General features: G+C 37.3%; 2 protein-coding genes across 4 annotated transcripts in view; both read right to left on the bottom strand.

Moving 5' to 3' along the window:
- The window catches only part of LOC119220107 (nuclear GTPase SLIP-GC-like), a 36,702-nt gene extending 28,946 nt beyond the window's left edge, over window positions 1–7,756 (bottom strand). The window contains exons 1-20 of one of the 3 annotated variants that reach the window (XM_062565837.1): window positions 7,458–7,756; window positions 7,045–7,133; window positions 6,190–6,301; window positions 5,990–6,044; window positions 5,851–5,884; window positions 5,663–5,743; window positions 5,171–5,261; window positions 4,612–4,828; window positions 4,250–4,471; window positions 3,003–3,209; window positions 2,707–2,882; window positions 2,153–2,246; window positions 1,980–2,067; window positions 1,762–1,883; window positions 1,327–1,500; window positions 1,052–1,218; window positions 753–876; window positions 482–590; window positions 227–360; window positions 50–131 (exon numbers count right to left, since the gene is read on the bottom strand). In XM_062565837.1, the coding sequence (XP_062421821.1) occupies window positions 50–131; window positions 227–360; window positions 482–590; window positions 753–876; window positions 1,052–1,218; window positions 1,327–1,500; window positions 1,762–1,883; window positions 1,980–2,067; window positions 2,153–2,246; window positions 2,707–2,882; window positions 3,003–3,209; window positions 4,250–4,471; window positions 4,612–4,828; window positions 5,171–5,261; window positions 5,663–5,743; window positions 5,851–5,884; window positions 5,990–6,044; window positions 6,190–6,301; window positions 7,045–7,111 (2,356 nt within the window). In that variant the 5' untranslated portion in view covers window positions 7,112–7,133; window positions 7,458–7,756. The remainder of the gene's footprint in view (window positions 1–49; window positions 132–226; window positions 361–481; window positions 591–752; window positions 877–1,051; window positions 1,219–1,326; window positions 1,501–1,761; window positions 1,884–1,979; window positions 2,068–2,152; window positions 2,247–2,706; window positions 2,883–3,002; window positions 3,210–4,249; window positions 4,472–4,611; window positions 4,829–5,170; window positions 5,262–5,662; window positions 5,744–5,850; window positions 5,885–5,989; window positions 6,045–6,189; window positions 6,302–7,044; window positions 7,134–7,457) is intronic. The other 2 variants (XM_062565836.1, XM_062565835.1) reach the window with 2 other exon arrangements.
- A 2,344-nt stretch (window positions 7,757–10,100) lies between these two features.
- LOC134132909 (nuclear GTPase SLIP-GC-like) lies at window positions 10,101–18,900 on the bottom strand. Its single transcript, XM_062565850.1, has 21 exons — window positions 18,756–18,900; window positions 18,241–18,329; window positions 17,393–17,504; window positions 17,193–17,247; window positions 17,054–17,087; window positions 16,866–16,946; window positions 16,374–16,464; window positions 15,815–16,031; window positions 15,453–15,674; window positions 14,234–14,440; window positions 13,938–14,113; window positions 13,384–13,477; window positions 13,211–13,298; window positions 12,994–13,115; window positions 12,560–12,733; window positions 12,285–12,451; window positions 11,986–12,109; window positions 11,715–11,823; window positions 11,460–11,593; window positions 11,283–11,364; window positions 10,101–11,197 (listed from the first exon to the last, which is right to left on the bottom strand). Exons 2-21 carry the CDS (start codon window positions 18,305–18,307, stop codon window positions 11,124–11,126), a joined length of 2,430 nt encoding a protein of 809 aa, XP_062421834.1. The 5' UTR covers window positions 18,308–18,329; window positions 18,756–18,900; the 3' UTR covers window positions 10,101–11,123.
- Between the last annotated feature and the right edge of the window lie 3,923 nt (window positions 18,901–22,823).

Below are 22,823 nucleotides of genomic sequence, written 5' to 3'. Positions count from 1 at the left end.
TTTCTTTGTATTTTTAGAGATTTTCATGTTTTTATTTTGTTGCCTTTACCTGGGATTGAGTCACCGTCTGTCTTGAGCGACAGGTCGATTGATTCCTGCATCGTCACTTTCAGGTCCTTCAGGATGTCATTCTAAATTAGCATAAAAAGAACACAATAAGTATTGATGATGACCAAGAATAAGTCTAATGTCCTCATTGTTTGACATATGATAAAATGTTACAAACCATCAAGTCTCTCAGCTGGTCCAACATGACCTTTTTAGCATTCTTGAACATGTTGTGTTTTGAATCATGAACATGCTTCCTCATTGTTTCCCTCATGTTAATCAGTGAGTTGGCTCCTCTTATTACTTTTGCATCTACAATAAAACAGAAAACGTTTTCTCAATTAAATTAAATTATAATTTCTTTAGACACAAAAACGGTAAATAATGCATGGTGTCAGTGTCATGTTGTAAATGTCCTGATCTTTTATCGTACCATCATAGCATTTCTGCATTGATTCCTCAACTGTTGTCATCAGACTGCTGTAGATCCTTTTCTTACGTTCACGGATGACTTTGATGAGTTTCTTCTTCATCTTATCTTCCTGAGAGAGAATATTAAAGATTCACACATTTTGAATCCAATCAAGAGAATCTAAAAATGAGGCTCCTCTTGTGTCTCCTCTCTTCTCAGCCTTCTACTTGGGCCTTTCTGACCTGCACTAACAGCTACACAATGGACTACTGGTACACTTCTCTTCCTTTACCTCTGCATTGAGGAATTCCAGTTGAAGTTTGACATCTTCGTACTCTGGCTTCATTTTCATCCTCTTTGTGCCAAGTGAAAACGAATTGATTTTTCCGTTGGATGGTCCACAATTTACTTCATTTCTGAAACATGTTAAAAAGTTGAAATGTTTCATGAACAGCATTGACAAGTTTGCATTTTAAAGTAATATAAATGTATTATATCACATAACTGCATAATGTATGAACTGTTGTTCCAGGGATAGTTTGTACAACCAGCCTGCACAGGGTTTTATGTCTTTGTTAAGTTATTTCTTACGGGAAGGTCTCCTTGAATTTCTCATCGATGCTCTCAGTCAGGTATGAAGATAACTTCATGTTGAGGTTTATTTGTTTCCTTGTTGCTCGATTCTTTTCAGCCTTGTAGATGCCGTTGTGCTCGACTAAATACTTCAGTGTCTTGTGGAAACCACCTCCTGGCCTTCTCTGATACAAAAGAGAAAAAACAACAATATTTTAACGTTTAATGTGAATTTCAACAATCATTAAAATGCAATGCAATAATCATTATGTAGGTAGAAAGAAAATACTTACAGGATTTATCACCGACTCTAAGACCGTTTCACAGGAATGTTCAGATTTTTCAACTCCTTCATTGAGGCACCTTTTAAAATCCTCGTATGTTTCTACCATTTGATTCCTGACTTTTTGAAGTTCATCTTTCATCTTTGTTTCAAGGATTGTGCACACAGCTTTCTTTTTCTCAGCCTGTAATAAACAAAAACACATTCAGCATTCAAAGCAACGTAACCATTATGTTATTTTGAGCGAGACACCCCTTAAATTACTTTGGTTATGCAGCCTCTCTGAAGAAAAACCATTGAGGAAAACAACTGACCTGATTGCTAAAATGTAAGTATGGAACACATTTAGGACGTCTGTCTTTTACTTTACGATGTTTTCTCATTATTTTCTGTCAATATGAACGATGATTAAAATCAAAGATGAGATGTGATCACTTGATCTTACTCCTCCTCCACGGCTGGCCCCTTGAATCAGAGACAGGATCCCGTGGGCTCCGGACACGTAGTTCAACGTCTCTTTGTGACAGTCATTGAACTCCTGCAGGAACTTCTGAAGTTTGGGTATTTCTGTAAAGAAAGTGTCCACAATTCAATCATTCATTTTATTTGTTTTGTTAGAATAAAGTAAATCAAAATGTGCTCATATATGTAGACTTCCCCTACCAGTTTCTTCTTGATTTAGATATTTGTGATTTAGAAACTCTACAGAGCTCACTGTGAAGACTTTGAAACTTTCCTCACTGACGTGTTTCTGTTAAGAAAACATTCTGGTTTTAAGTTAAACTTGCAGCTGTAGACAATTTGTGATAAACTTTCTTTCATACTACAATACTCACCTTAACCTCCTTTAGTTGGTTAAATTCTTGTTTCACTTTGGCCTTGGCTTGTTGGTTTCTTTTTAAGATGAAATCACGAATACCAGCTGCTGAACTAAATGAAAACGTTCTCATTAATTTCCACCTCAAACAGTTTTTGGAGAAGTGAAACATTAAATTCACTTTTTTTTCCGCATCCAAAAGTCTAAAAGATCCACCATTCAATTGTGTATCACTTTATTTTAAAGTTCTTTGATCTCAATGAAATGTTGAAGTGAAGTGAGTTGTTAATAATAAATACAAAGTAACATAATACTGTTTCAGATTGCTCAATTGTGTTGACTGTCAGAAGCTATTATTTTCTCAAGGAATTTCCTTGGAAGGACTAAAATCAATAAACCAGCATTAAAAATGAATATGTAGAAAATAATTTTCACGCTGATGGTCTTGATTTCTAATATTGGTCATATAGAGGCATCAGAATTATTATTGAGACTGTTTCATAACCACTTATAATTCCTCCTAATAACTTAAACGTACATGTATATGTACTTTTGGCATCTTAAACCACTTACGTGTCTTTTGCATCTGAATGACCATCAGACTTGGTGCAGATGAAGTGAATCTCATTACACTGGCCACCATTTCCCATGTAGCTGCAGGCATCTTTCAGGATTTCCCAGGCTTCTTTGGCTGATCCAGCTCGATTGATGTCAGTCACGATCCAGATAGTGGAACAACTTCCAATGATCTGAACGGATACGACAACAAGTTCATTATGATGGTTATCAGCTCTTTGCAATAATACAAAGTCACAGTTTGCAGTCTGCACAGTAACACACAATAAAAAGCATTGTATGTGATGAATTACCGTTTTCCACATATTGTCTCTGCTCTTGTTAGTGTCCCCATTTCCAGGAAGATCTACCAGTGTGACATGCTTCAGAAGATCAGCGTCTGGCACCTTGATGGTCACACACTTCACCAGCGGCCAATACCACGTCCTTGTGCCTTCATCTTCTGGGTCATCTGTGTTGGTTCTTGTGTATCTGATTAAACTTTTAAATAGCTTTTTGGCCTGCAATAAATAGTCAAATGAGATCCATTCAGGCGATTTTAAATGTAACCACAGACTCCAACTTCAAACTGCTTTACTAATTGCTTTAGTAAAGCATTTTTCAACGTTAAAATACTGCAAAAAATTCAAATAATACAAATAATTAAATCACAACATCCGGGACCTCAAGGAAGAGCAATCGATTCTAGATTCAAGCTCAGGAGTGTGCGTCTAGCAAAAGGAGCGAGCACCCAATACAACTTCGGCTTGTCGGCAGCATGGTGACAGGATTGTAGCCATGTCCAATAATAACGGGGCTTTAACTCTTCTTCATGCCATCAGTGTGGTTTGTGTCTGTAAGATTCCGTAATAGACAGCTGACATTTGTACATTAACAGACTGTATTGGACATGAACTAAGCGGAAGTTAAACGAGAGCGTACAGCCGCTCACAATACGCCTCTTCTTCTAGTTTTGAGTTCATTTAATGATGCACAGATCCTTCGACAATACCATGTAACGTTAAATGAGTATCTTCATGACCATGGGTAAACTTCATTGAGGATCTTAACTTTACATGGGAAAGTTAAGGAGAGCAGTCATTCAATATCTTTTATTAAGGGCACCAAAGACAATCACCTCAGTTTTGTCTTGATTTAGCAAGAGAACATTTTTTCATTATTTCAATGTTCAAAAAAATGAGGGATAAGACTAATCACTGTGGTACTCCAAAGGTCATGTTTACCAACTGGAAGTGTTTGATTTAAAGAAAATTTACCAAAAACAAAAGCAGTATTGAGATTCAATACAAGATGTCAATTAATATCAATGTATTATTTTGGGTGTTGTTAAGTTATATACTGTAAATGTATTTAGTTACTGGTACACATCGTCTTCATGATAATGAAAGATACATTTGATGTGCGTTTGCAGTGATGGAGGAAGGTCACTCTTTCTTTCATTAGAAAGAATCACATTCTGATTTCACTTTTACATTTGTCAAACTACTGTCAGACACAACAGAAGGCTTTTTATGAAGTGATGAAGAATGTTTAGTCTTACTTCATCGGCTGTCAAAATCTTCTTTCTCAGTTCTTCGTTGGATTGGAGAAATTCTGGGATCTTTTTGAAATATTTGCCATCCATGAGGTCATCAGGAGATTTTTCTTTCCAGTCTTCTCCATACAGCGCTGACAGCTTTTCAGCAATGTCCTTATATTCTGTGTCATCTTCCGCATTTTCCAGACTAAAATTTTTTGAGAACCACAACTCATCTCTCCACTCCTAAATGAAATGTAAAAAATATATATATATTAAACGTTGTTCAATAAATGGCATGCTGGGAAATCAACAACTGTATTTTTGAAGCCACATCAGGCCTTTTTAAATAGCTTCAAGTAAACAAACATTAAGCTCATTTTTACCTCTTTTGTAATAAACTCAACGATTGCTTCGTACTTTGAGTTCTGCATGTTAGCCTCCACTTTAATCAGGACTGACGTACATGCACTGATGCCTCCAGAGGGCAAGAAGTTCTTCAATCCAATGATGGCATTAATCAAATAGCTCTTTCCAGCTCCGGTATTGCCAAAGACGCCGACCACCTCCCTCTTGTCCGTCTCCAAATCGTGGATTTTTCTCCTGTTGTACACAAGTGTGGGTTATTTTAATGTTTAAAAAATATGAAATAGATCCATCTAGGAACAGACCTACGCAGCATTTTATACCTTCTTCAGTAGAATTACCGTAATTTTCTGTGAATTGTTGGTAAATTAAGACTTTTTTTCAAATAGAAAACTAGGATTACCGCCTCACGACTGAATCCCTCAGACAAACAATCATGGTATAGATTATATTCATTATTCTTCAAAAAAGCTTCACTTTTTCCTGATAGATATTTGTATGAAATTGCCATAATGTGATCAACTATGACCAAGCCCAGATAACATATTGATGTGAGAATTGAGTAAACTTGATTATTACCTCAAAAAGGCGTTCAGGTTGTTTTCTTCACGAGGTATTGTCTTTAGGACACGTCCCATTATCTCTTTCACATCAGCCAGTATAATTTCTTCTGTCGGAGTGAATATAAATAACTATTCAGCAGGAACCATGAACCAGTGAGTTGAGTAAGCGGTAATGCACAATGAGGGAAGAAGCTAAAGTGTGAGATGAACTTTCTCTGCCAGGTCAATTTAGGAAGCTCCAGAGTATCATCAGGATTCTGCCTTGGGATGTTATCAAAGGATCAACACTGGCCTGGCTTTTAAAACAATATACAGTTAAAGGCCACAGGTTTTTTACTTTGAAGCATTACGTTGCTATGGATACCTGCATGTGTGTGTAGACTGATTGGGGTTGTTTGGTGAGATTACATAGAGCAGTATTGTTAGTGAGTAAAAATGTTATTACAGAGAAATGTTAACCCCTTTGGTAAGTTGGAGGTTGTCATTGTTTGGAAAGTATCATAAATACCTGAGTAGGATCCCGGTCTTTGTTTCTTAGTCGGTGGTTGCTGTTGATTGGACTCGCCCTGGAGATCAGACCTTCTCTTTCCTTTTTGGGGATTTTTGTTTTGGTGGGTGGAAGAAAAAGGATTTAGAAAAGTTTGTGGCATCCGCCTCTCACACGACATGTAATCAATAAGACAAAGTACATCTCACCTTCATTACTTGTTCTACTGGTGGATGGAATGACCTGAGGGTGAACATATACATTTTGTGTTTTAAAATTAATCAATAAATATTCATAATAAATTCCTTGTGATACCGCAGTGCTTTGATTCAACTTTATTCAACTTACTTGAGCAGACGCATCAGCTGTATCTGGATTTGCTGTGTTTTGTTCCTTGTGAACCCATAATAGTAAATAAATGTTAAAATTCAAACACATGCTATTATTGTTAATTAGATATTGTCATCAATTATGCATCATTAATTCTAAGCTCCTATATTCTATATAAAGTATTTGTGTAAATTCTGCTTACAGCACAGAATATTACCTTTAACAACTTCAGTCTCTTCTTGAATTTTGTCCGTGGTCCCACTTTTGGGATCAATTCGGCAATTTCTTGATCTTCCAGATTGTAAAAACTTTCCTCATCAACACCTTCGTCTGCAATTACAAAATTTCAAGTTTAATCTCAGTCAAGCAAAAATAAAATCCAAATGATACATAAATCAACTATAGAAAGAGTGAAATAGGGATTAAGTAAATTGTTCTAAGAGTAGTACATCTTGAATACAGCATGATTGTATTTGTATGTTGTAATTGTTTTTTTTATCCTGATTTCAGCCCCGCTGGGATCCTCATCTTAATAAAGTACAAGATAGTGACAAGCGGCTACTAGGCTTAGATTATGTGTCCCTTTAAAATGTCCACGTTTCTTTTTGGTGCTTTTGTATTCTCTGACCAGAGAAATAAATTGCAAGGACATGTTTCATCGTTGTATTAATTCTGTAGATGTTTCAGTATTGGTAGGTCATACAGTGTGAAACATCTGTCAGTGATGGCTGGCCGATAGAGGACAAAGGGGTGTCGCAACACCTGCAGCACCCCTCTCTAAAACCCCTCTTTAATGAATATTGAATGTACCCAGTAATATTTGTAAAATATGATATCTGTGCAAAATATATGTTTGTCCTGCACGTCCCTATGTGTCACCGCTGGGGCAATCTCTCTGATTGTTAAAGTTGTATTTACAACTATTTCTTATGTTGCAATAAATGTGGAATATTGAAGTACAAATTAGTAAAGCATTTTCTGATACCTTCACGGTTTTCATCATTCGGGGCCCTACCGTGAACAATATCCACGACATCTGTGCTCTAAAAAGAGAGTTATGGTAAATACTTTACCTTCAAATTTTTCTATCCAGACTTGGAGACCCCACTCAGTTAATTTATCACGAACAAATTCATTCATGACGACGAACGGACACTGAAAGCTAAGCAAAGTGTCACGTTATAACTTTAGAGAATCACATTTTACTAAATGAAAATAGTAATAAAGTGTGGACAGATAGAGTCACCAACGCCATGCCTCTTCGGTAATATTCCATGTAAATAATAAAGATGTGTTTCTCAGTCCTAAAGAGTTCAAACATGTTATCGAGTCGGAACCACCTCCTTCCTCCTCCAATTCTAGCGTGTGACGTTGCAGCCTTTAGCTCGTTGTTCACGGTGAAGATCTTACAGCTTTCAGACGGTCAACAAGAGTCACCCGCGATGATTGACATCCTCAAAGACGTGATACACATTCTAACGTTTACCTGTAGCGAGAAGGTTAAAGATGCAGATCAGTGCTGCTCCTCCAGCTTTGTCAAACTCCAGCGGCCGTAAAACTACTTTTGCTCTGCAAAGTGCTGCGACTCCACCCAAGAAACGAAACCTAAAGGCTGTCTAGTTCTTGTTTGTGCAACTCCTCCCACGATGCATTTCCCGTCTGAATGATCCATTTATTTTAAACAACCGACTCCCTTAAAGGGAATGACGGTCTGATAAAGTGGGACAAGACAAAAAGTCTGGACCCACAGTTTTATTAAAGAAAACCACTAACATATTTAAATAGAAAATCTTGCTCCCAATAGTTTTTTACAGCAGCTTTCAGAAAAGTGTGCTTCCATAAAATAACTGTAGTGGAGTTGGATTTACTAAGTAAATTAAAAAGGAAATAATGTCCCCCAAAATACTACAAGTAATAACTTAAATACTTAGCGCAAAGTCCATTTTTTTACCTGTGTTAAAACTAGAAAAACATTCATAACAAACAATTCAAACAAACATGGCATTTTAACCATAAGGATAAAAACTCAGACGAACAAAAAACAAGAAAGTGCAATGTCATCAAATAAGCAGATTTACGACATGCTATAAATAAGAGCCATAACCAAACAATGGTTCAGTGTTAGTCGGTAGAGAGTGTGTGACCTTCTGAACTGGAGCATTACCGTTCCCTTTGCCAAGGAACTCATGTTGATAGAAGATTTGTTTAGCTATTTATCGTCCAACTAGATATTTTATGGGGGTGGACACGCGGGCGCCAGCTGCAGGAGGAGAGGTAACATGAAACAAACCCAAACCGTGACAGAGATGGTGCGAGGTTGTTTTCAGAAGCACAAAATAATGATCTTGCTAATCAATAAATACTTCAGTGTCTTGTGGAAACCACCTCCTGGCCTTCTCTGATCCAAAACAGAAAACACAACAATATTTTAACGTTTAATGTGAATTTCAAAAATCATTAAAATGATGCAATAATCATTATGTAGGTAGAAAGAAAATACTTACAGGATTTATAACATTCCTCTTTTTCTTAGGGTTTGTGCTGAAACAACACAGGTCCCTCTTGAGGAGTATGAAACTCCTGCTCTCCCCTTTCCTCTTTGTCTGATCTTCCTGCTCCTCTGAGGGAGAAGGAACAATCTTTCCCTTTTCAGCTGAATCGTAGTCATTTGACTCAAGTCTGTCCTTGGGGCTTGTGTTGATGATTTTTGTATTCTTTACCACTTTTCTATGATTAGTTAGTAATAAATACTTAATCACAAAGCGAGTTCAAGATACTTTTGATTCCTCACATTGCTTCAATTCAATAATTCAATAATTCAAATAACGTTTCTTATGTATGTAAGAACATATATATATATATATATATATATATATATATATATATATATATTAGGGCTGTCAAAAATAGCGCGTTAACGGCGTTAATTAGCTGTTTGTTGTTAATTACGTCAATTTTTTTGACGCATTTCACGCATGCGTAGTGTGACAAATGATTCAGGTCAGGAAAGTGACTCTTCTTCTAGGGAATGCACTTCATCCTTTACAACACATTACTGCCACCTGCAGGCATATGTCCTTCTATATACCCTTCTAGAGCCATGCAGGGAAATCAGTCTGTAACTTATCAAATAACATTGCTTTGATTATTTGATAATAATCTGTGCATTATTTTTTTGATTATTTAAAAAAAAATCAAATAAATAACATGTATTTATGTAAAAAATAATAATGATGATAATAATAATTATGTATCTGTGTCCTGTTATTTATCTTTAGTATGCATTTCAGAAAGAAAAAATTGTTAGGATTCAGGTGTGATTAATCATGATTAATCCACTGAAAATTCTGATTAATTTGATTAAAATTTTTAATCATTTGACAGCCCTAATATATATATATATATATATATATATATATATATATATATCTAAGAATCGAAGGAGAAGGTGACATTTTTATTTTTGCTGTTAAAAAACTAGACAGTGAATGGAGTCCATTGTAACCGTCATGGATTTAAGGTCTACAGCAAATGCTCCCTGTGTGACTAACCTAACTAACTCAAAGACCTTTACCCACTATGCTGCATGTGCATCAGGCTGCATACTGCAATGACATAAAGAACATACAAAGTATGTGTAGCCGTATGGGAGCTACTACCACCGTGTTCCCCGTGAACAAGGCACGGACACACGTTGCTGCGTAACTGTATTTTTTTATTTGTCGCTCCGCTCCTCGGCCTGGCCCCTGAGCACCTGCTTCGATCTCTCCCCCCCTCAGCGTCCTGCTCACTGTTTTTAGGGGGGGACAAATCAGTCATGTTGTCCAGCTGCACAAATTACCTCCTGGCACCGTTCCCTGAACCACTCCCCACTCTCCCCCCTGCAGCTGGGCTAACCACACCCCACCACCACAGTATGCACTCATATCTTTCTGTTTTATTGCAAAGGAAGACGAAGGCCTCATCAGCACATCATGCAACTAGTTTAAGTACATTTGCCTTGTTTGACCAAAGTTGTGTTCATCAAGAGAGGCATATTTACTTTGGACAAACCCCAAAAAACATGCTGTATGCTGTTTAGTTTGGACACACACTCACCAATGTACAAGGTTCAATGTAGGAACACAAACCAAATGCAAAAGCTTTATTCTTTGCAAAGAATGTTCAGTGGTCGAACAGACTGTACGCACTCTGCAAAACAAAGAAATAAGTAGAAAACAGTTGTGTTGTCTATTTAACAGATACAGAAATAGGTGGTTTAATAATTTCCCTTCCACCAAAGAGAGTTGCCACATGGATGGAAATTGAGTTCAGGCATACAATAGGTAAAAGTGTGACATATATCATAATCCTCAGGTAATAGGCAAATTAGCCACAATCTCTACGTTCTATTCCACCTGCACGGGGCTAATGTGTGTCTACTAACAGGTATAAACTACTATGTTACAATTGATCACACCCTTCAAATATAGTTTTAGTATTTGGGAACTGTTGTGTAGATTTGTGTTATGTATTATGATCACGGGCCAAATCTTTGACAATAAACATGAATTATTTGACAAGAGAAAATCATTTGTTGATTTTATAATAAAAGTGACGAACAACAAAAAGAAGCTTTAAGACCATTTTAAAACATGAATAAAAAGGGCATGTGACGCCCATGTGACACTTTAACAATTAACGTTATTTCAGAGTATGGTGTGCGAAATATTGTAGATGCACATAGAATGTATAGTAAGACAAAACAAGTATTCAGTAAATAATTAGAAACCAGATAGGCGGGTTGATTACAATCATCTAGTTCCATCCTATTTTTGATACATGAATTAAAACATTTAGAAAACATTATTTTGCAGTAAGTTTTATCTTTGAAAAGCCTAAAACCGTTGCCAAAATCAACACACAGTACACGCTGAGACCAATGTTCAGGATTTATCTACACACCCATAAAATCATTCTAATTTCAATTCCTAAAATGAAGTACAATTAAAAATTGGACAGAAAATGTATGTATTATAGATATATAGTCAAGAAGAAAAATGTAAATCATTAAATCAGTAATCATAGTGGACTGGTGGCTAATGGCTGTTAAGAGTTATTCAGAACATCAATCCAGAGTCATAGTGTAGATGTTTTAACAGCTTTTACCAAACTACTGGTCTTCTTCTGCGCTTCCCTTCAGTTCTTCATAGTGGTTCTTCACCTTACCAAGCTCCACTGTAAAATCTAAAAAAAAAAAACACATTTGGAAATTTACTGGGATTTCTTTGTATTTTTAGAGATTTTCATGTTTTTATTTTGTTGCCTTTACCTGGGATTGAGTCACCGTCTGTCTTGAGCGACAGGTCGATTGATTCCTGCATCGTCACTTTCAGGTCCTTCAGGATGTCATTCTAAATTAGCATAAAAAGAACACAATAAGTATTGATGATGACCAAGAATAAGTCTAATGTCCTCATTGTTTGACATATGATAAAATGTTACAAACCATCAAGTCTCTCAGCTGGTCCAACATGACCTTTTTAGCATTCTTGAACATGTTGTGTTTTGAATCATGAACATGCTTCCTCATTGTTTCCCTCATGTTAATCAGTGAGTTGGCTCCTCTTATTACTTTTGCATCTACAATAAAACAGAAAACGTTTTCTCAATTAAATTAAATTATAATTTCTTTAGACACAAAAACGGTAAATAATGCATGGTGTCAGTGTCATGTTGTACATTTCCAGATCTTTTATTGTACCATCATAGCATTTCTGCATTGATTCCTCAACTGTTGTCATCAGACTGCTGTAGATCCTTTTCTTACGTTCACGGATGACTTTGATGAGTTTCTTCTTCATCTTATCTTCCTGAGAGAGAATATTAAAGATTCACACATTTTGAATCCAATCAAGATAATCTAAAAATGAGGCTCCTCTTGTGTCTCCTCTCTTCTCAGCCTTCTACTTGGGCCTTTCTGACCTGCACTAACAGCTACACAATGGACTACTGGTACACTTCTCTTCCTTTACCTCTGCATTGAGGAATTCCAGTTGAAGTTTGACATCTTCGTACTCTGGCTTCATTTTCATCCTCTTTGTGCCAAGTGAAAACGAATTGATTTTTCCGTTGAATGGTCCACAATTTACTTCATTTCTGAAACATGTTAAAAAGTTGAAATGTTTCATGAACAGCATTGACAAGTTTGCATTTTAAAGTAATATAAATGTATTATATCACATAACTGTTATAACTGCATAATGTTGTTCCAGGGATAGTTTGTACAACCAGCCTGCACAGGGTTTTATGTCTTTGTTAAGTTATTTCTTACGGGAAGGTCTCCTTGAATTTCTCATCGATGCTCTCAGTCAGGTATGAAGATAACTTCATGTTGAGGTTTTTTGGTTTCCTCGTTGCTCGATTCTTTTCAGCCTTGTAGATGCCGTTGTGCTCGACTAAATACTTCAGTGTCTTGTGGAAACCACCTCCTGGCCTTCTCTGATACAAAAGAGAAAAAACAACAATATTTTAACGTTTAATGTGAATTTCAACAATCATTAAAATGCAATGCAATAATCATTATGTAGGTAGAAAGAAAATACTTACAGGATTTATCACCGACTCTAAGACCGTTTCACAGGAATGTTCAGATTTTTCAACTCCTTCATTGAGGCACCTTTTAAAATCCTCGTATGTTTCTACCATTTGATTCCTGACTTTTTGAAGTTCATCTTTCATCTTTGTTTCAAGGATTGTGCACACAGATTTCTTTTTCTCAGCCTGTAATAAACAAAAACACATTCAGCATTCAAAGCAACGTAACCATTATGTTATTTTGAGCGAGACACCCCTTAAATTACTTTGGTTATGCAGCCTCTCTGAAGAAAAACCATTGAGGAAAACAACTTACCTGATTGCTAAAATGTAAGTATGGAACACATTTAGGACGTCTGTCTTTTACTTCACGATGTTTTCTCACTATTTTCTGTCAATGTGAACGGTGATTAAGATCAAAGATGAGATGTGTCACTTGATCTTACTCCTCCTCCACGGCTGGCCCCTTGAATCAGAGAGAGGATCCCGTGGGCTCCGGACACGTAGTTCAACGTCTCTTTGTGACAGTCATTGAGCTCCTGCAGGAACTCCTGAAGTTTGGGTATTTCTGTAAAAAAGTGTCCACAATTCAATCATTCATTTTATTTGTTTTGTTAGAATAAAGTAAATCAAAATGTGCTCATATATGTAGACTTCCCCTACCAGTTTCTTCTTGATTTAGATATTTGTGATTTAGAAACTCTACAGAGCTCACTGTGAAGACTTTGAAACTTTTCTCACTGACGTGTTTCTGTTAAGAAAACATTCTGGTTTTAAGTTAAACTTGCAGCTGTAGACAATTTGTGATAAACTTTCTTTCATACTACAATACTCACCTTAACCTCCTTTAGTTGGTTAAATTCTTGTTTCACTTTGGCCTTGGCTTGTTGGTTTCTTTTTAAGATGAAATCACGAATACCAGCTGCTGAACTAAATGAAAACGTTCTCATTAATTTCCACCTCAAACAGTTTTTGGAGAAGTGAAACATTAAATTCACTTTTTTTTCCGCATCCAAAAGTCTAAAAGATCCACCATTCAATTGTGTATCACTTTATTTTAAAGTTCTTTGATCTCAATGAAATGTTGAAGTGAAGTGAGTTGTTAATAATAAATACAAAGTAACATAATACTGTTTCAGATTGCTCAATTGTGTTGACTGTCAGAAGCTATTATTTTCTCAAGGAATTTCCTTGGAAGGACTAAAATCAATAAACCAGCATTAAAAATGAATATGTAGAAAATAATTTTCACGCTGATGGTCTTGATTTCTAATATTGGTCATATAGAGGCATCAGAATTATTATTGAGACTGTTTCATAACCACTTATAATTCCTCCTAATAACTTTAACACACATGTATATGTACTTTTGGCATGTTAAACCACTTACGTGTCTTTTGCATCTGAATGACCATCAGACTTTGTGCAGATGAAGTGAATCTCATTACACTGGCCACCATTTCCCATGTAGCTGCAGGCATCTTTCAGGATTTCCCAGGCTTCTTTGGCTGATCCAGCTCGATTGATGTCAGTCACAATCCAGATAGTGGAACAACTTCCAATGATCTGAACAGATACGACAACAAGTTCATTATGATGGTTATCAGCTCTTTGCAATAATACAAAGTCACAGTTTGCAGTCTGCACAGTAACACACAATAAAAAGCATTGCATGTGATGAATTACCGTTTTCCACATATTGTCTCTGCTCTTGTTAGTGTCCCCATTTCCAGGAAGATCCACCAGTGTGACATGCTTCAGAAGATCAGCATCTGGCACCTTGATGGTCACACACTTCACCAGCGGCCAATACCACGTCCTTGTGCCTTCATCTTCTGGGTCATCTGTGTTGGTTCTTGTGTATCTGATTAAACTTTTAAATAGCTTTTCGGCCTGCAATAAATAGTCAAATGAGATCCATTCAGGCGATTTTAAATGTAACCACAGACTCCAACTTCAAACTGCTTTACTAATTGCTTTAGTAAAGCATTTTTCAACGTTAAAATACTGCAAAAAATTCAAATAATACAAATAATTATATCACAACATCCAGGACCTCAAGGAAGAGATTCAAGCTCAGGAGTGTGCGTCTAGCAAAAGGAGCGAGCACCCAATACAACTTCGGCTTGTCGGCAGCATGGTGACAGGATTGTAGCCATGTCCAATAATAACGGGGCTTTAACTCTTCTTCATGCCATCAGTGTGGTTTGTGTCTGTAAGATTCCGTAATAGACAGCTGACATTTGTACATTAACAGACTGTATTGGACATGAACTAAGCGGAAGTTAAACGAGAGCGTACAGCCGCTCACAATACGCCTCTTCTTCTAGTTTTGAGTTAATTTAATGATGCACAGATCCTTCGACAATACCATGTAACGTTAAATGAGTATCTTCATGACCATGGGTAAACTTCATTGAGGATCTTAACTTTACATGGGAAAGTTAAGGAGAGCAGTTATTCAATATCTTTTATTAAGGGCACCAAAGACAATTGATTTAGCAAGAGAACATTTTTTCATTATTTCAATGTTCAAAAAAATGAGGGATAAGACTAATCACTGTGGTACTCCAAAGGTCATGTTTACCAACTGGAAATTGTTTGATTCAAAGAAAATTTACCAAAAACAAAAGCAGTATTGAGATTCAATACAAGATGTCAATTAATATCAATGTATTATTTTGGGTGTTGTTAAGTTATATACTGTAAATTTATTTAGTTACTGGTACACATCGTCTTCATGATAATGAAAGATACATTTGATGTGCGTTTGCAGTGATGGAGGAAGGCCACTCTTTCTTTCATTAGAAAGAATCACGTTCTGATTTTACTTTTACATTTGTCAAACTACTGTCAGACACAACAGAAGGCTTTTTATGAAGTGATGAAGAATGTTTAGTCTTACCTCATCGGCTGTAAAAATCTTCTTTCTCAGTTCTTCGTTGGATTGGAGAAATTCTGGGATCTTTTTGAAATATTTGCCATCCATGAGGTCATCAGGAGATTTTTCTTTCCAGTCTTCTCCATACAGCGCTGACAGCTTTTCAACAATGTCCTTATATTCTGTGTCATCTTCCCCATTTTCCAGACTAAAATTTTTTGAGAACCACAACTCATCTCTCCACTCCTAAATGAAATGTAAAAAATATATATATATTAAACGTTGTTCAATAAATGGCATGCTGGGAAATCAACAACTGTATTTTTGAAGCCACATCAGGCCTTTTTAAATAGCTTCAAGTAAACAAACATTAAGCTCATTTTTACCTCTTTTGTAATAAACTCAACGATTGCTTCGTACTTTGAGTTCTGCATGTTAGCCTCCACTTTAATCAGGACTGACGTACATGCACTGATGCCTCCAGAGGGCAAGAAGTTCTTCAATCCAATGATGGCATTAATCAAATAGCTCTTTCCAGCTCCGGTATTGCCAAAGACGCCGACCACCTCCCTCTTGTCCGTCTCCAAATCGTGGATTTTTCTCCTGTTGTACACAAGTGTGGGTTATTTTAATGTTTAAAAAATATGAAATAGATCCATCTAGGAACAGACCTACGCAGCATTTTATACCTTCTTCAGTAGAATTACCGTAATTTTCTGTGAATTGTTGGTAAATTAAGACTTTTTTTCAAATAGAAAACTAGGATTACCGCCTCACAACTGAATCCCTCAGACAAACAATCATGGTATAGATTATATTCATTATTCTTCAAAAAAGCTTCACTTTTTCCTGATAGATATTTGTATGAAATTGCCATAATGTGATCAACTATGACCAAGCCCAGATAACATATTGATGTGAGAATTGAGTAAACTGGATTATTACCTCAAAAAGTCGTTCAGGTTGTTTTCTTTACGAGGTATTGTCTTTAGGACACGTCCCATTATCTCTTTCACATCAGCCAGTATAATTTCTTCTGTCGGAGTGAATATAAAGAACTATTCAGCAGGAACCATGAACCAGTGAGTTGAGTAAGCGGTAATGCACAATGAGGGAAGAAGCTAAAGCGTGAGATGAACTTTCTCTGCCAGGTCAATTTAGGAAGCTCCAGAGTATCATCAGGATTCTGCCTTGGGATGTTATCAAAGGATCAACACTGGCCTGGCTTTTAAAACAATATACAGTTAAAGGCCACAGGTTTTTTACTTTGAAGCATTACGTTGCTATGGATACCTGCATGTGTGTGTAGACTGATTGGGGTTGTTTGGTGAGATTACATAGAGCAGTATTGTTAGTGAGTAAAAATGTTATTACAGAGAAATGTTAACCCCTTTGGTAAGTTGGAGGTTGTCATTGTTTGGAAAGTATCATAAATACCTGAGTAGGATCCCGGTCTTTGTTTCTTAGTCGGTGGTTGCTGTTGATTGGACTCGCCCTGGAGATCAGACCTTCTCTTTCCTTTTTGGGGATTTTTGTTTTGGTGGGTGGAAGAAAAAGGATTTAGAAAAGTTTGTGGCATCCGCCTCTCACACGACATGTAATCAATAAGACAAAGTACATCTCACCTTCATTACTTGTTCTACTGGTGGATGGAATGACCTGAGGGTGAACATATACATTTTATGTTTTAAAATTAATCAATAAATATTCATAATAAATTCCTTGTGATACCGCAGTGCTTTGATTCAACTTTATTCAACTTACTTGAGCAGACGCATCAGCTGTATCTGGATTTGCTGTGTTTTGTTCCTTGTGAACCCATAATAGTAAATAAATGTTAAAATTCAAGCACATGCTATTATTGTTAATTAGATATTGTCATCAATTATTCATCATTAATTCTAAGCTCCTATATTCTATATAAAGTATTTGTGTAAATTCTGCTTACAGCACAGAATATTACCTTTAACAACTTCAGTCTCTTCTTGAATTTTGTCCGTGGTCCCACTTTTGGGATCAATTCGGCAATTTCTTGATCTTCCAGATTGTAAAAACTTTCCTCATCAACACCTTCGTCTGCAATTACAAAATTTCAAGTTTAATCTCAGTCAAGCAAAAATCCAAATGATACATAAATCAACTATAGAAAGAGTGAAATAGGGATTAAGTAAATTGTTCTAAGAGTAGTACATCTTGAATACAGCATGATTGTATTTGTATGTTGTAATTGTTTTTTTATCCTGATTTCAGCACCGCTGGGATCCTCATCTTAATAAAGTACAAGATAGTGACAAGCGGCTACTAGGCTTAGATTATGTGTCCCTTTAAAATGTCCACGTTTCTTTTTGGTGCTTTTGTATTCTCTGACCAGAGAAATAAATTGCAAGGACATGTTTCATCGTTGTATTAATTCTGTAGATGTTTCAGTATTGGTAGGTCATACAGTGTGAAACATCTGTCAGTGATGGCTGGCCGATAGAGGACAAAGGGGTGTCGCAACACCTGCAGCACCCCTCTCTAAAACCCCTCTTTAATGAATATTGAATGTACCCAGTAATATTTGTAAAATATGATATCTGTGCAAAATATATGTTTGTCCTGCACGTCCCTGTGTGTCACCGCTGGGGCAATCTCTCTGATTGTTAAAGTTGTATTTACAACTATTTCTTATGTTGCAATAAATGTGGAATATTGAAGTACAAATTAGTAAAGCATTTTCTGATACCTTCACGGTTTTCATCATTCGGGGCCCTACCGTGAACAATATCCACGACATCTGTGCTCTAAAAAGAGAGTTATGGTAATACTTTACCTTCAAATTTTTCTATCCAGACTTGGAGACCCCACTCAGTTAATTTATCACGAACAAATTCATTCATGACGACGAACGGACACTGAAAGCTAAGCAAAAAGTCACGTTATAACTTTAGAGAATCACATTTTACTAAATGAAAATAGTAATAAAGTGTGGACAGATAGAGTCACCAACGCCATGCCTCTTCGGTAATATTCCATGTAAATAATAACGATCTGTTTCTCAGTCCTAAAGAGTTCAAACAATGTATCGAGTCGGTGTGATATCTTGGTGGGTTATAATACGCACTTAAGACGGTGGCGGGTATCACGGAACTTATTTACCCATGAACCCATGAAAAACCCAGTCTACTACAGTCGGAACGACCTCCTTCCTCCTCCAATTCTAGCGTGTGACGTTGCAGCCTTCAGCTCGTTGTTCACGGTGAAGATTTTACAGCTTTCAGACGGTCAACAAGAGTCACCCGCGATGATTGACATCCTCAAAGACGCGATACACATTCTAACGTTTACCTGTAGCGAGAAGGTTAAAGATGCAGATCAGTGCCGCTCCTCCAGCTTTGTCAAACTCCAGCGGGCGTAAAACTACTTTTGCTGCGACTCCACCCAAGAAACGAAACCTAAAGGCTGTCTAGTTCTTGTTTGTGAAACTCCTCCCACGATGCATTTCCCGTCTGAATGATCCATTTATTTTGAACACCCGACTCCCTTAAAGGGAATGACGGTTTGATAAAGTGGGACAAAAAGTCTGGACCCACAGTTTTATTATAGAAAACCACTAACATATTTAAATAGAAAATCTTGCTCCGAATAGTTTTTTTACAGCAGCTTTCAGAAAAGTGTGCTTCCATAAAATAAGTGTAGTGGAGTTGGATTTACAAGTAACTTAAAAAGGAAAGAAGGTCCTCCAAAATTTAAAACTAGAATAACATTATATATATATATATATATATATATATATGTATATATTTGTTTTTTACATAGTTTTTACATATATGTCATTTAGCTGACGCTTTCATCCAAAGTGACTTAGAATAAGTGCATTTTAACCATAAGGATACAAAAAAAAAAAAAAGTGCAATTTGATCAAATATTAATTTACAACTCGCTATAGATAAGAGCCATAACTAAACAATGGCTCAGTGTTAGTGGGTCGAGAGTGTGACCCTATGTTCAGGATCATTTGTGACCGTTTCCTTTCCCAAGGAAAATATAGTATCCGAATAGTTTTCCACAGCAACTTTCAGAAAAAGTGCTGTCTGCGGCGTGAGATGAGGCTGACCGCCCGGTGCTGGGGGCATCACGTGGTCCCGTTAACTACACCTCACATCTCCACATCCTTCATGGAACTTTTTACGATTGCTGATGGTAAATAAACCGACCGCAGAAATGTTGATTAAACAACTAATTTCTCGCCTGAAAACGTCCTAAAATGACATTCGGTCCCTTGAATATGGTAGTATTTATAAACTTGGACGGGCGAGCCCGGACTTCAAGGCGTATGATTGGCGTATTGCGCTGTTCAAAATCAGCGCTCTTTGCTTCCGCCTTCCGGTGTAACTGAGATTCTCTCACACTGTATAGTGAGATTCTCTCACATTGTATACTGAGATTCTCTCACATTGTATACTGAGATTCTCTCACATTGTATAGTGAGATTCTCTCACATTGTATAGTGAGATTCTCTCACATTGTATACTGAGATTCTCTCACATTGTATAGTGAGATTCTCTCACATTGTATAGTGAGATTCTCTCACATTGTATAGTGAGATGCTCTCATGTTGTATAGTGAAATGCTCTCAGGGTGAGAGTGCCTCAATAGTGTGTGAGAGTGTTTCAGTAGTTAAGAGTAGAGCATAAGTGGTGGGCAATAGAGCTTTAGTCCATGTGACACGAGATTTATAAAGTTACCAATCCTTTGAAGAAACTGCCTATTATGTGTGTGAAGTGAGCCAGATGAAAAGTTGGGCAGTTAGTGTTTATAAGTTGACAGAGGACTATGAGGGGCCGTTTAGGACTTAACTACTGAGACACTCTCACACACACTACTGAGACACTCTCACACACACTACTGAGACACTCTCACACACACTACTTAGACACTCTCATACACACTACTGAGACACTCTCACACACACTATTGAGACACTCTCACACACACTATTGAGACACTCATGCCATCTCACTAGAGTGCGTGAGAGCATCTGAGTATACAGTGTGAGAGCATCTGAGTATACAGTGTGAGAGCATCTGAGTATACAGTGTGAGAGCATCTGAGTATACAGTGTGAGAGCATCTCAGTATACAGTGTGAGAGAATCTCAGTATACAGTGTGAGAGAATCTCAGTTACACCGGAAGGCGGAAGCAAAGAGCGCTGATTTTGAACAGCGCAATGCGCCAATCATACGCACTTCCTTCACATGCCTTGAAGTCCGGGCTCGCCAGATTAAGTTTATAAATACTACCATATTCAAGGGACGGAATGTCATTTTAGGACGTTTTCAGGCGAGAAATTAGGTGTTCAAGCAACATTTCTGCGGTCGGTTTGTTAACATTCAGCCATCGTAAAAAATTCCATGGAGGATGTCGGAGACGTGAGGTGTAGTTAACGGGACCATCTGATGCCCCCAGCACGGGGCGGTCAGCCTCATTTCACGCCGCAGACAGCAGCCTGACCTAAAACTCTACCTTGACTAAAACACTAGCAAACCCAAGCACTAACAAATGGTAGCACTTAAACTGTACTTATAATGGCACTTTTCTATAACATGTTTTGAAACTGCTTATTTGATGAAAATGTACTTTCTTGTTACTTGTTCTTCTGAGTTTGTATCTCTATGTGGAAATGCACTTATTGTAAGTCGCTTTGGATAAAAGTGTCAGCTAAATGACATTTAATGTAATGTAAGGTTGTTGGCCACGATCTCTCGATACATGGCCCTATTCATCCTCCCCTCAATACCGTGCAGTCGGCCTGTCCCCTTTGCAGAAAAGCAAAGATGGATGGTCATTGGCAAACTTAAGACGGGCTTAGACATGCGCTGGCTTGAGCAGGGGGACCCTGCGTGCGCTGCAGGATTTTAATCCATGAGGGCGTGGTGTGTTACAAATGGTTTTCTTTGAGGCTGTGGTCCCAGCTCACTTCAGGTCATTGACCAGGTCCTGCCGTGTAGTTCTGGGCTGATCCCTCACCTTTCTCATGATCATTGATACAATGTGAGATCTTGCATGAAGCCCCAAACCGGGGGGGGGTATCATCATCTTGATTTTCTTCTATTTCTGATAATTGCGCCAACAGTTGTTGCCTTCTCACCAAGCCGTTGGCCTATTGTCCTGTAACCCATCCCAGCCTTTTGTGCTATGTAAGTGGAAGAACCTGCAAAATCGGCAGAATATCAAATACTTGTTCTCCCCACATACTATACAATGTATTTAGGTACTCATATTTACCTCAAACTGAACAGCACAGTTCTGCATCTGGGATAGCCCAACCTCCAAATAGATGAATTAAACAGACAAAATAGTATTGATTCTTTAAAAGAAGATTAAATTAAGGAGAAATATATATATTTTTTTTTAAATTGGTACCACGGGTACAGTATGACTGATGTATGCTTATATTTGAGCTGTATTGGCATACTCAATTGAACACTAACAATCTGGTGGGGGTTTCTTGTGCACGCATGTGGGCAGCATGGTTGTCACACGTTAAGTGTTACATGCCGTGAACACCAGAGGGCAGTAGAGATCTTTACATTACATTACATCACATGTCACTTAGCTGACACTTTTATCCAAAGAGACTTACAATAAGTGCATTATGTTGTGAGAGATTTTGTTGTGCTGCAAACTGTGTGTCTCTCAGGAACTTGGTGTGTGACCTTTATTGGGAAACCTGTGACCTAACCTAGTCCACGGTGGCATCCTGTTTTTGCTGAGTTTAGCCTGAATCCAGTTGGTGCTTTTATTGATTATTTGTTGTCTTTCCTTTTGTCTGTCAAAGCATGATTGCCTGGGTCGCATTAAGGGTAAAGGTTAGGGGCGGTTTCCTACTGAAATTCCGTTCCCAGGGTGGTCTTCTGATTGGACAACACAAACCTCTCCATAGTGTATTAAAGCTCCTGTTCTTCCCAAGAACCTTTGTCAGATATTCCTGCTCCTTTGAGGAAGAAGGAACAATCTGTCCCTTTTCAGCTGAATCGGTTCATTTGACTTCTGTCTGTTCTGTATTCTTAATGATTTGTCTATATTCTAGTTAGTAATAAATACCAAATCACAAGCGAGTTTGAGATACTTTTGATTTCTCACAAGGGCTTAATCCACAAATTTCCACCACACATTTCAAAGGTCTTGATGTCATGATCAGAAAGCCCACCATTACTTCTCGTTATTTCCTTTTGAGGTTATTTGGCTTGCATTTGTATTCATCCCTATAAAACTCTAAAATTCTAAAAATGCTGCATCTGAATTTGGGATTTTCTGCAGCACTTAATATGACAGTTTTGAAATAAGGTGATTTGGGGCAAATGTGAAATGACGTGGTCGTAGGTAAGTTATGTTATTCATTCATTTTGTCAT

This window comes from Pungitius pungitius, chromosome 12, assembly GCF_949316345.1.
Source record: "Pungitius pungitius chromosome 12, fPunPun2.1, whole genome shotgun sequence".
NCBI lineage: Eukaryota > Metazoa > Chordata > Actinopteri > Perciformes > Gasterosteidae > Pungitius > Pungitius pungitius.
The sequence above is the reverse complement of the archived record's forward strand: the minus strand, read 5'-3'. Positions and strand labels throughout refer to the sequence as shown.

Coding starts and splice junctions, on each gene's coding strand:
- LOC134132909 (XM_062565850.1), bottom strand. CDS start 18,307: ATGAATGAATTTGTTCGTGATAAATTAACTGAGTGGGGTCTCCAAGTC. Junction 16,032..16,373: donor AACCTGAACGACTTTTTGAG/GTAATAATCCAG, acceptor TGTGTACAACAG/GAGAAAAATCCACGATTTGG. Junction 15,675..15,814: donor TTGAGTTTATTACAAAAGAG/GTAAAAATGAGC, acceptor CATTTCATTTAG/GAGTGGAGAGATGAGTTGTG.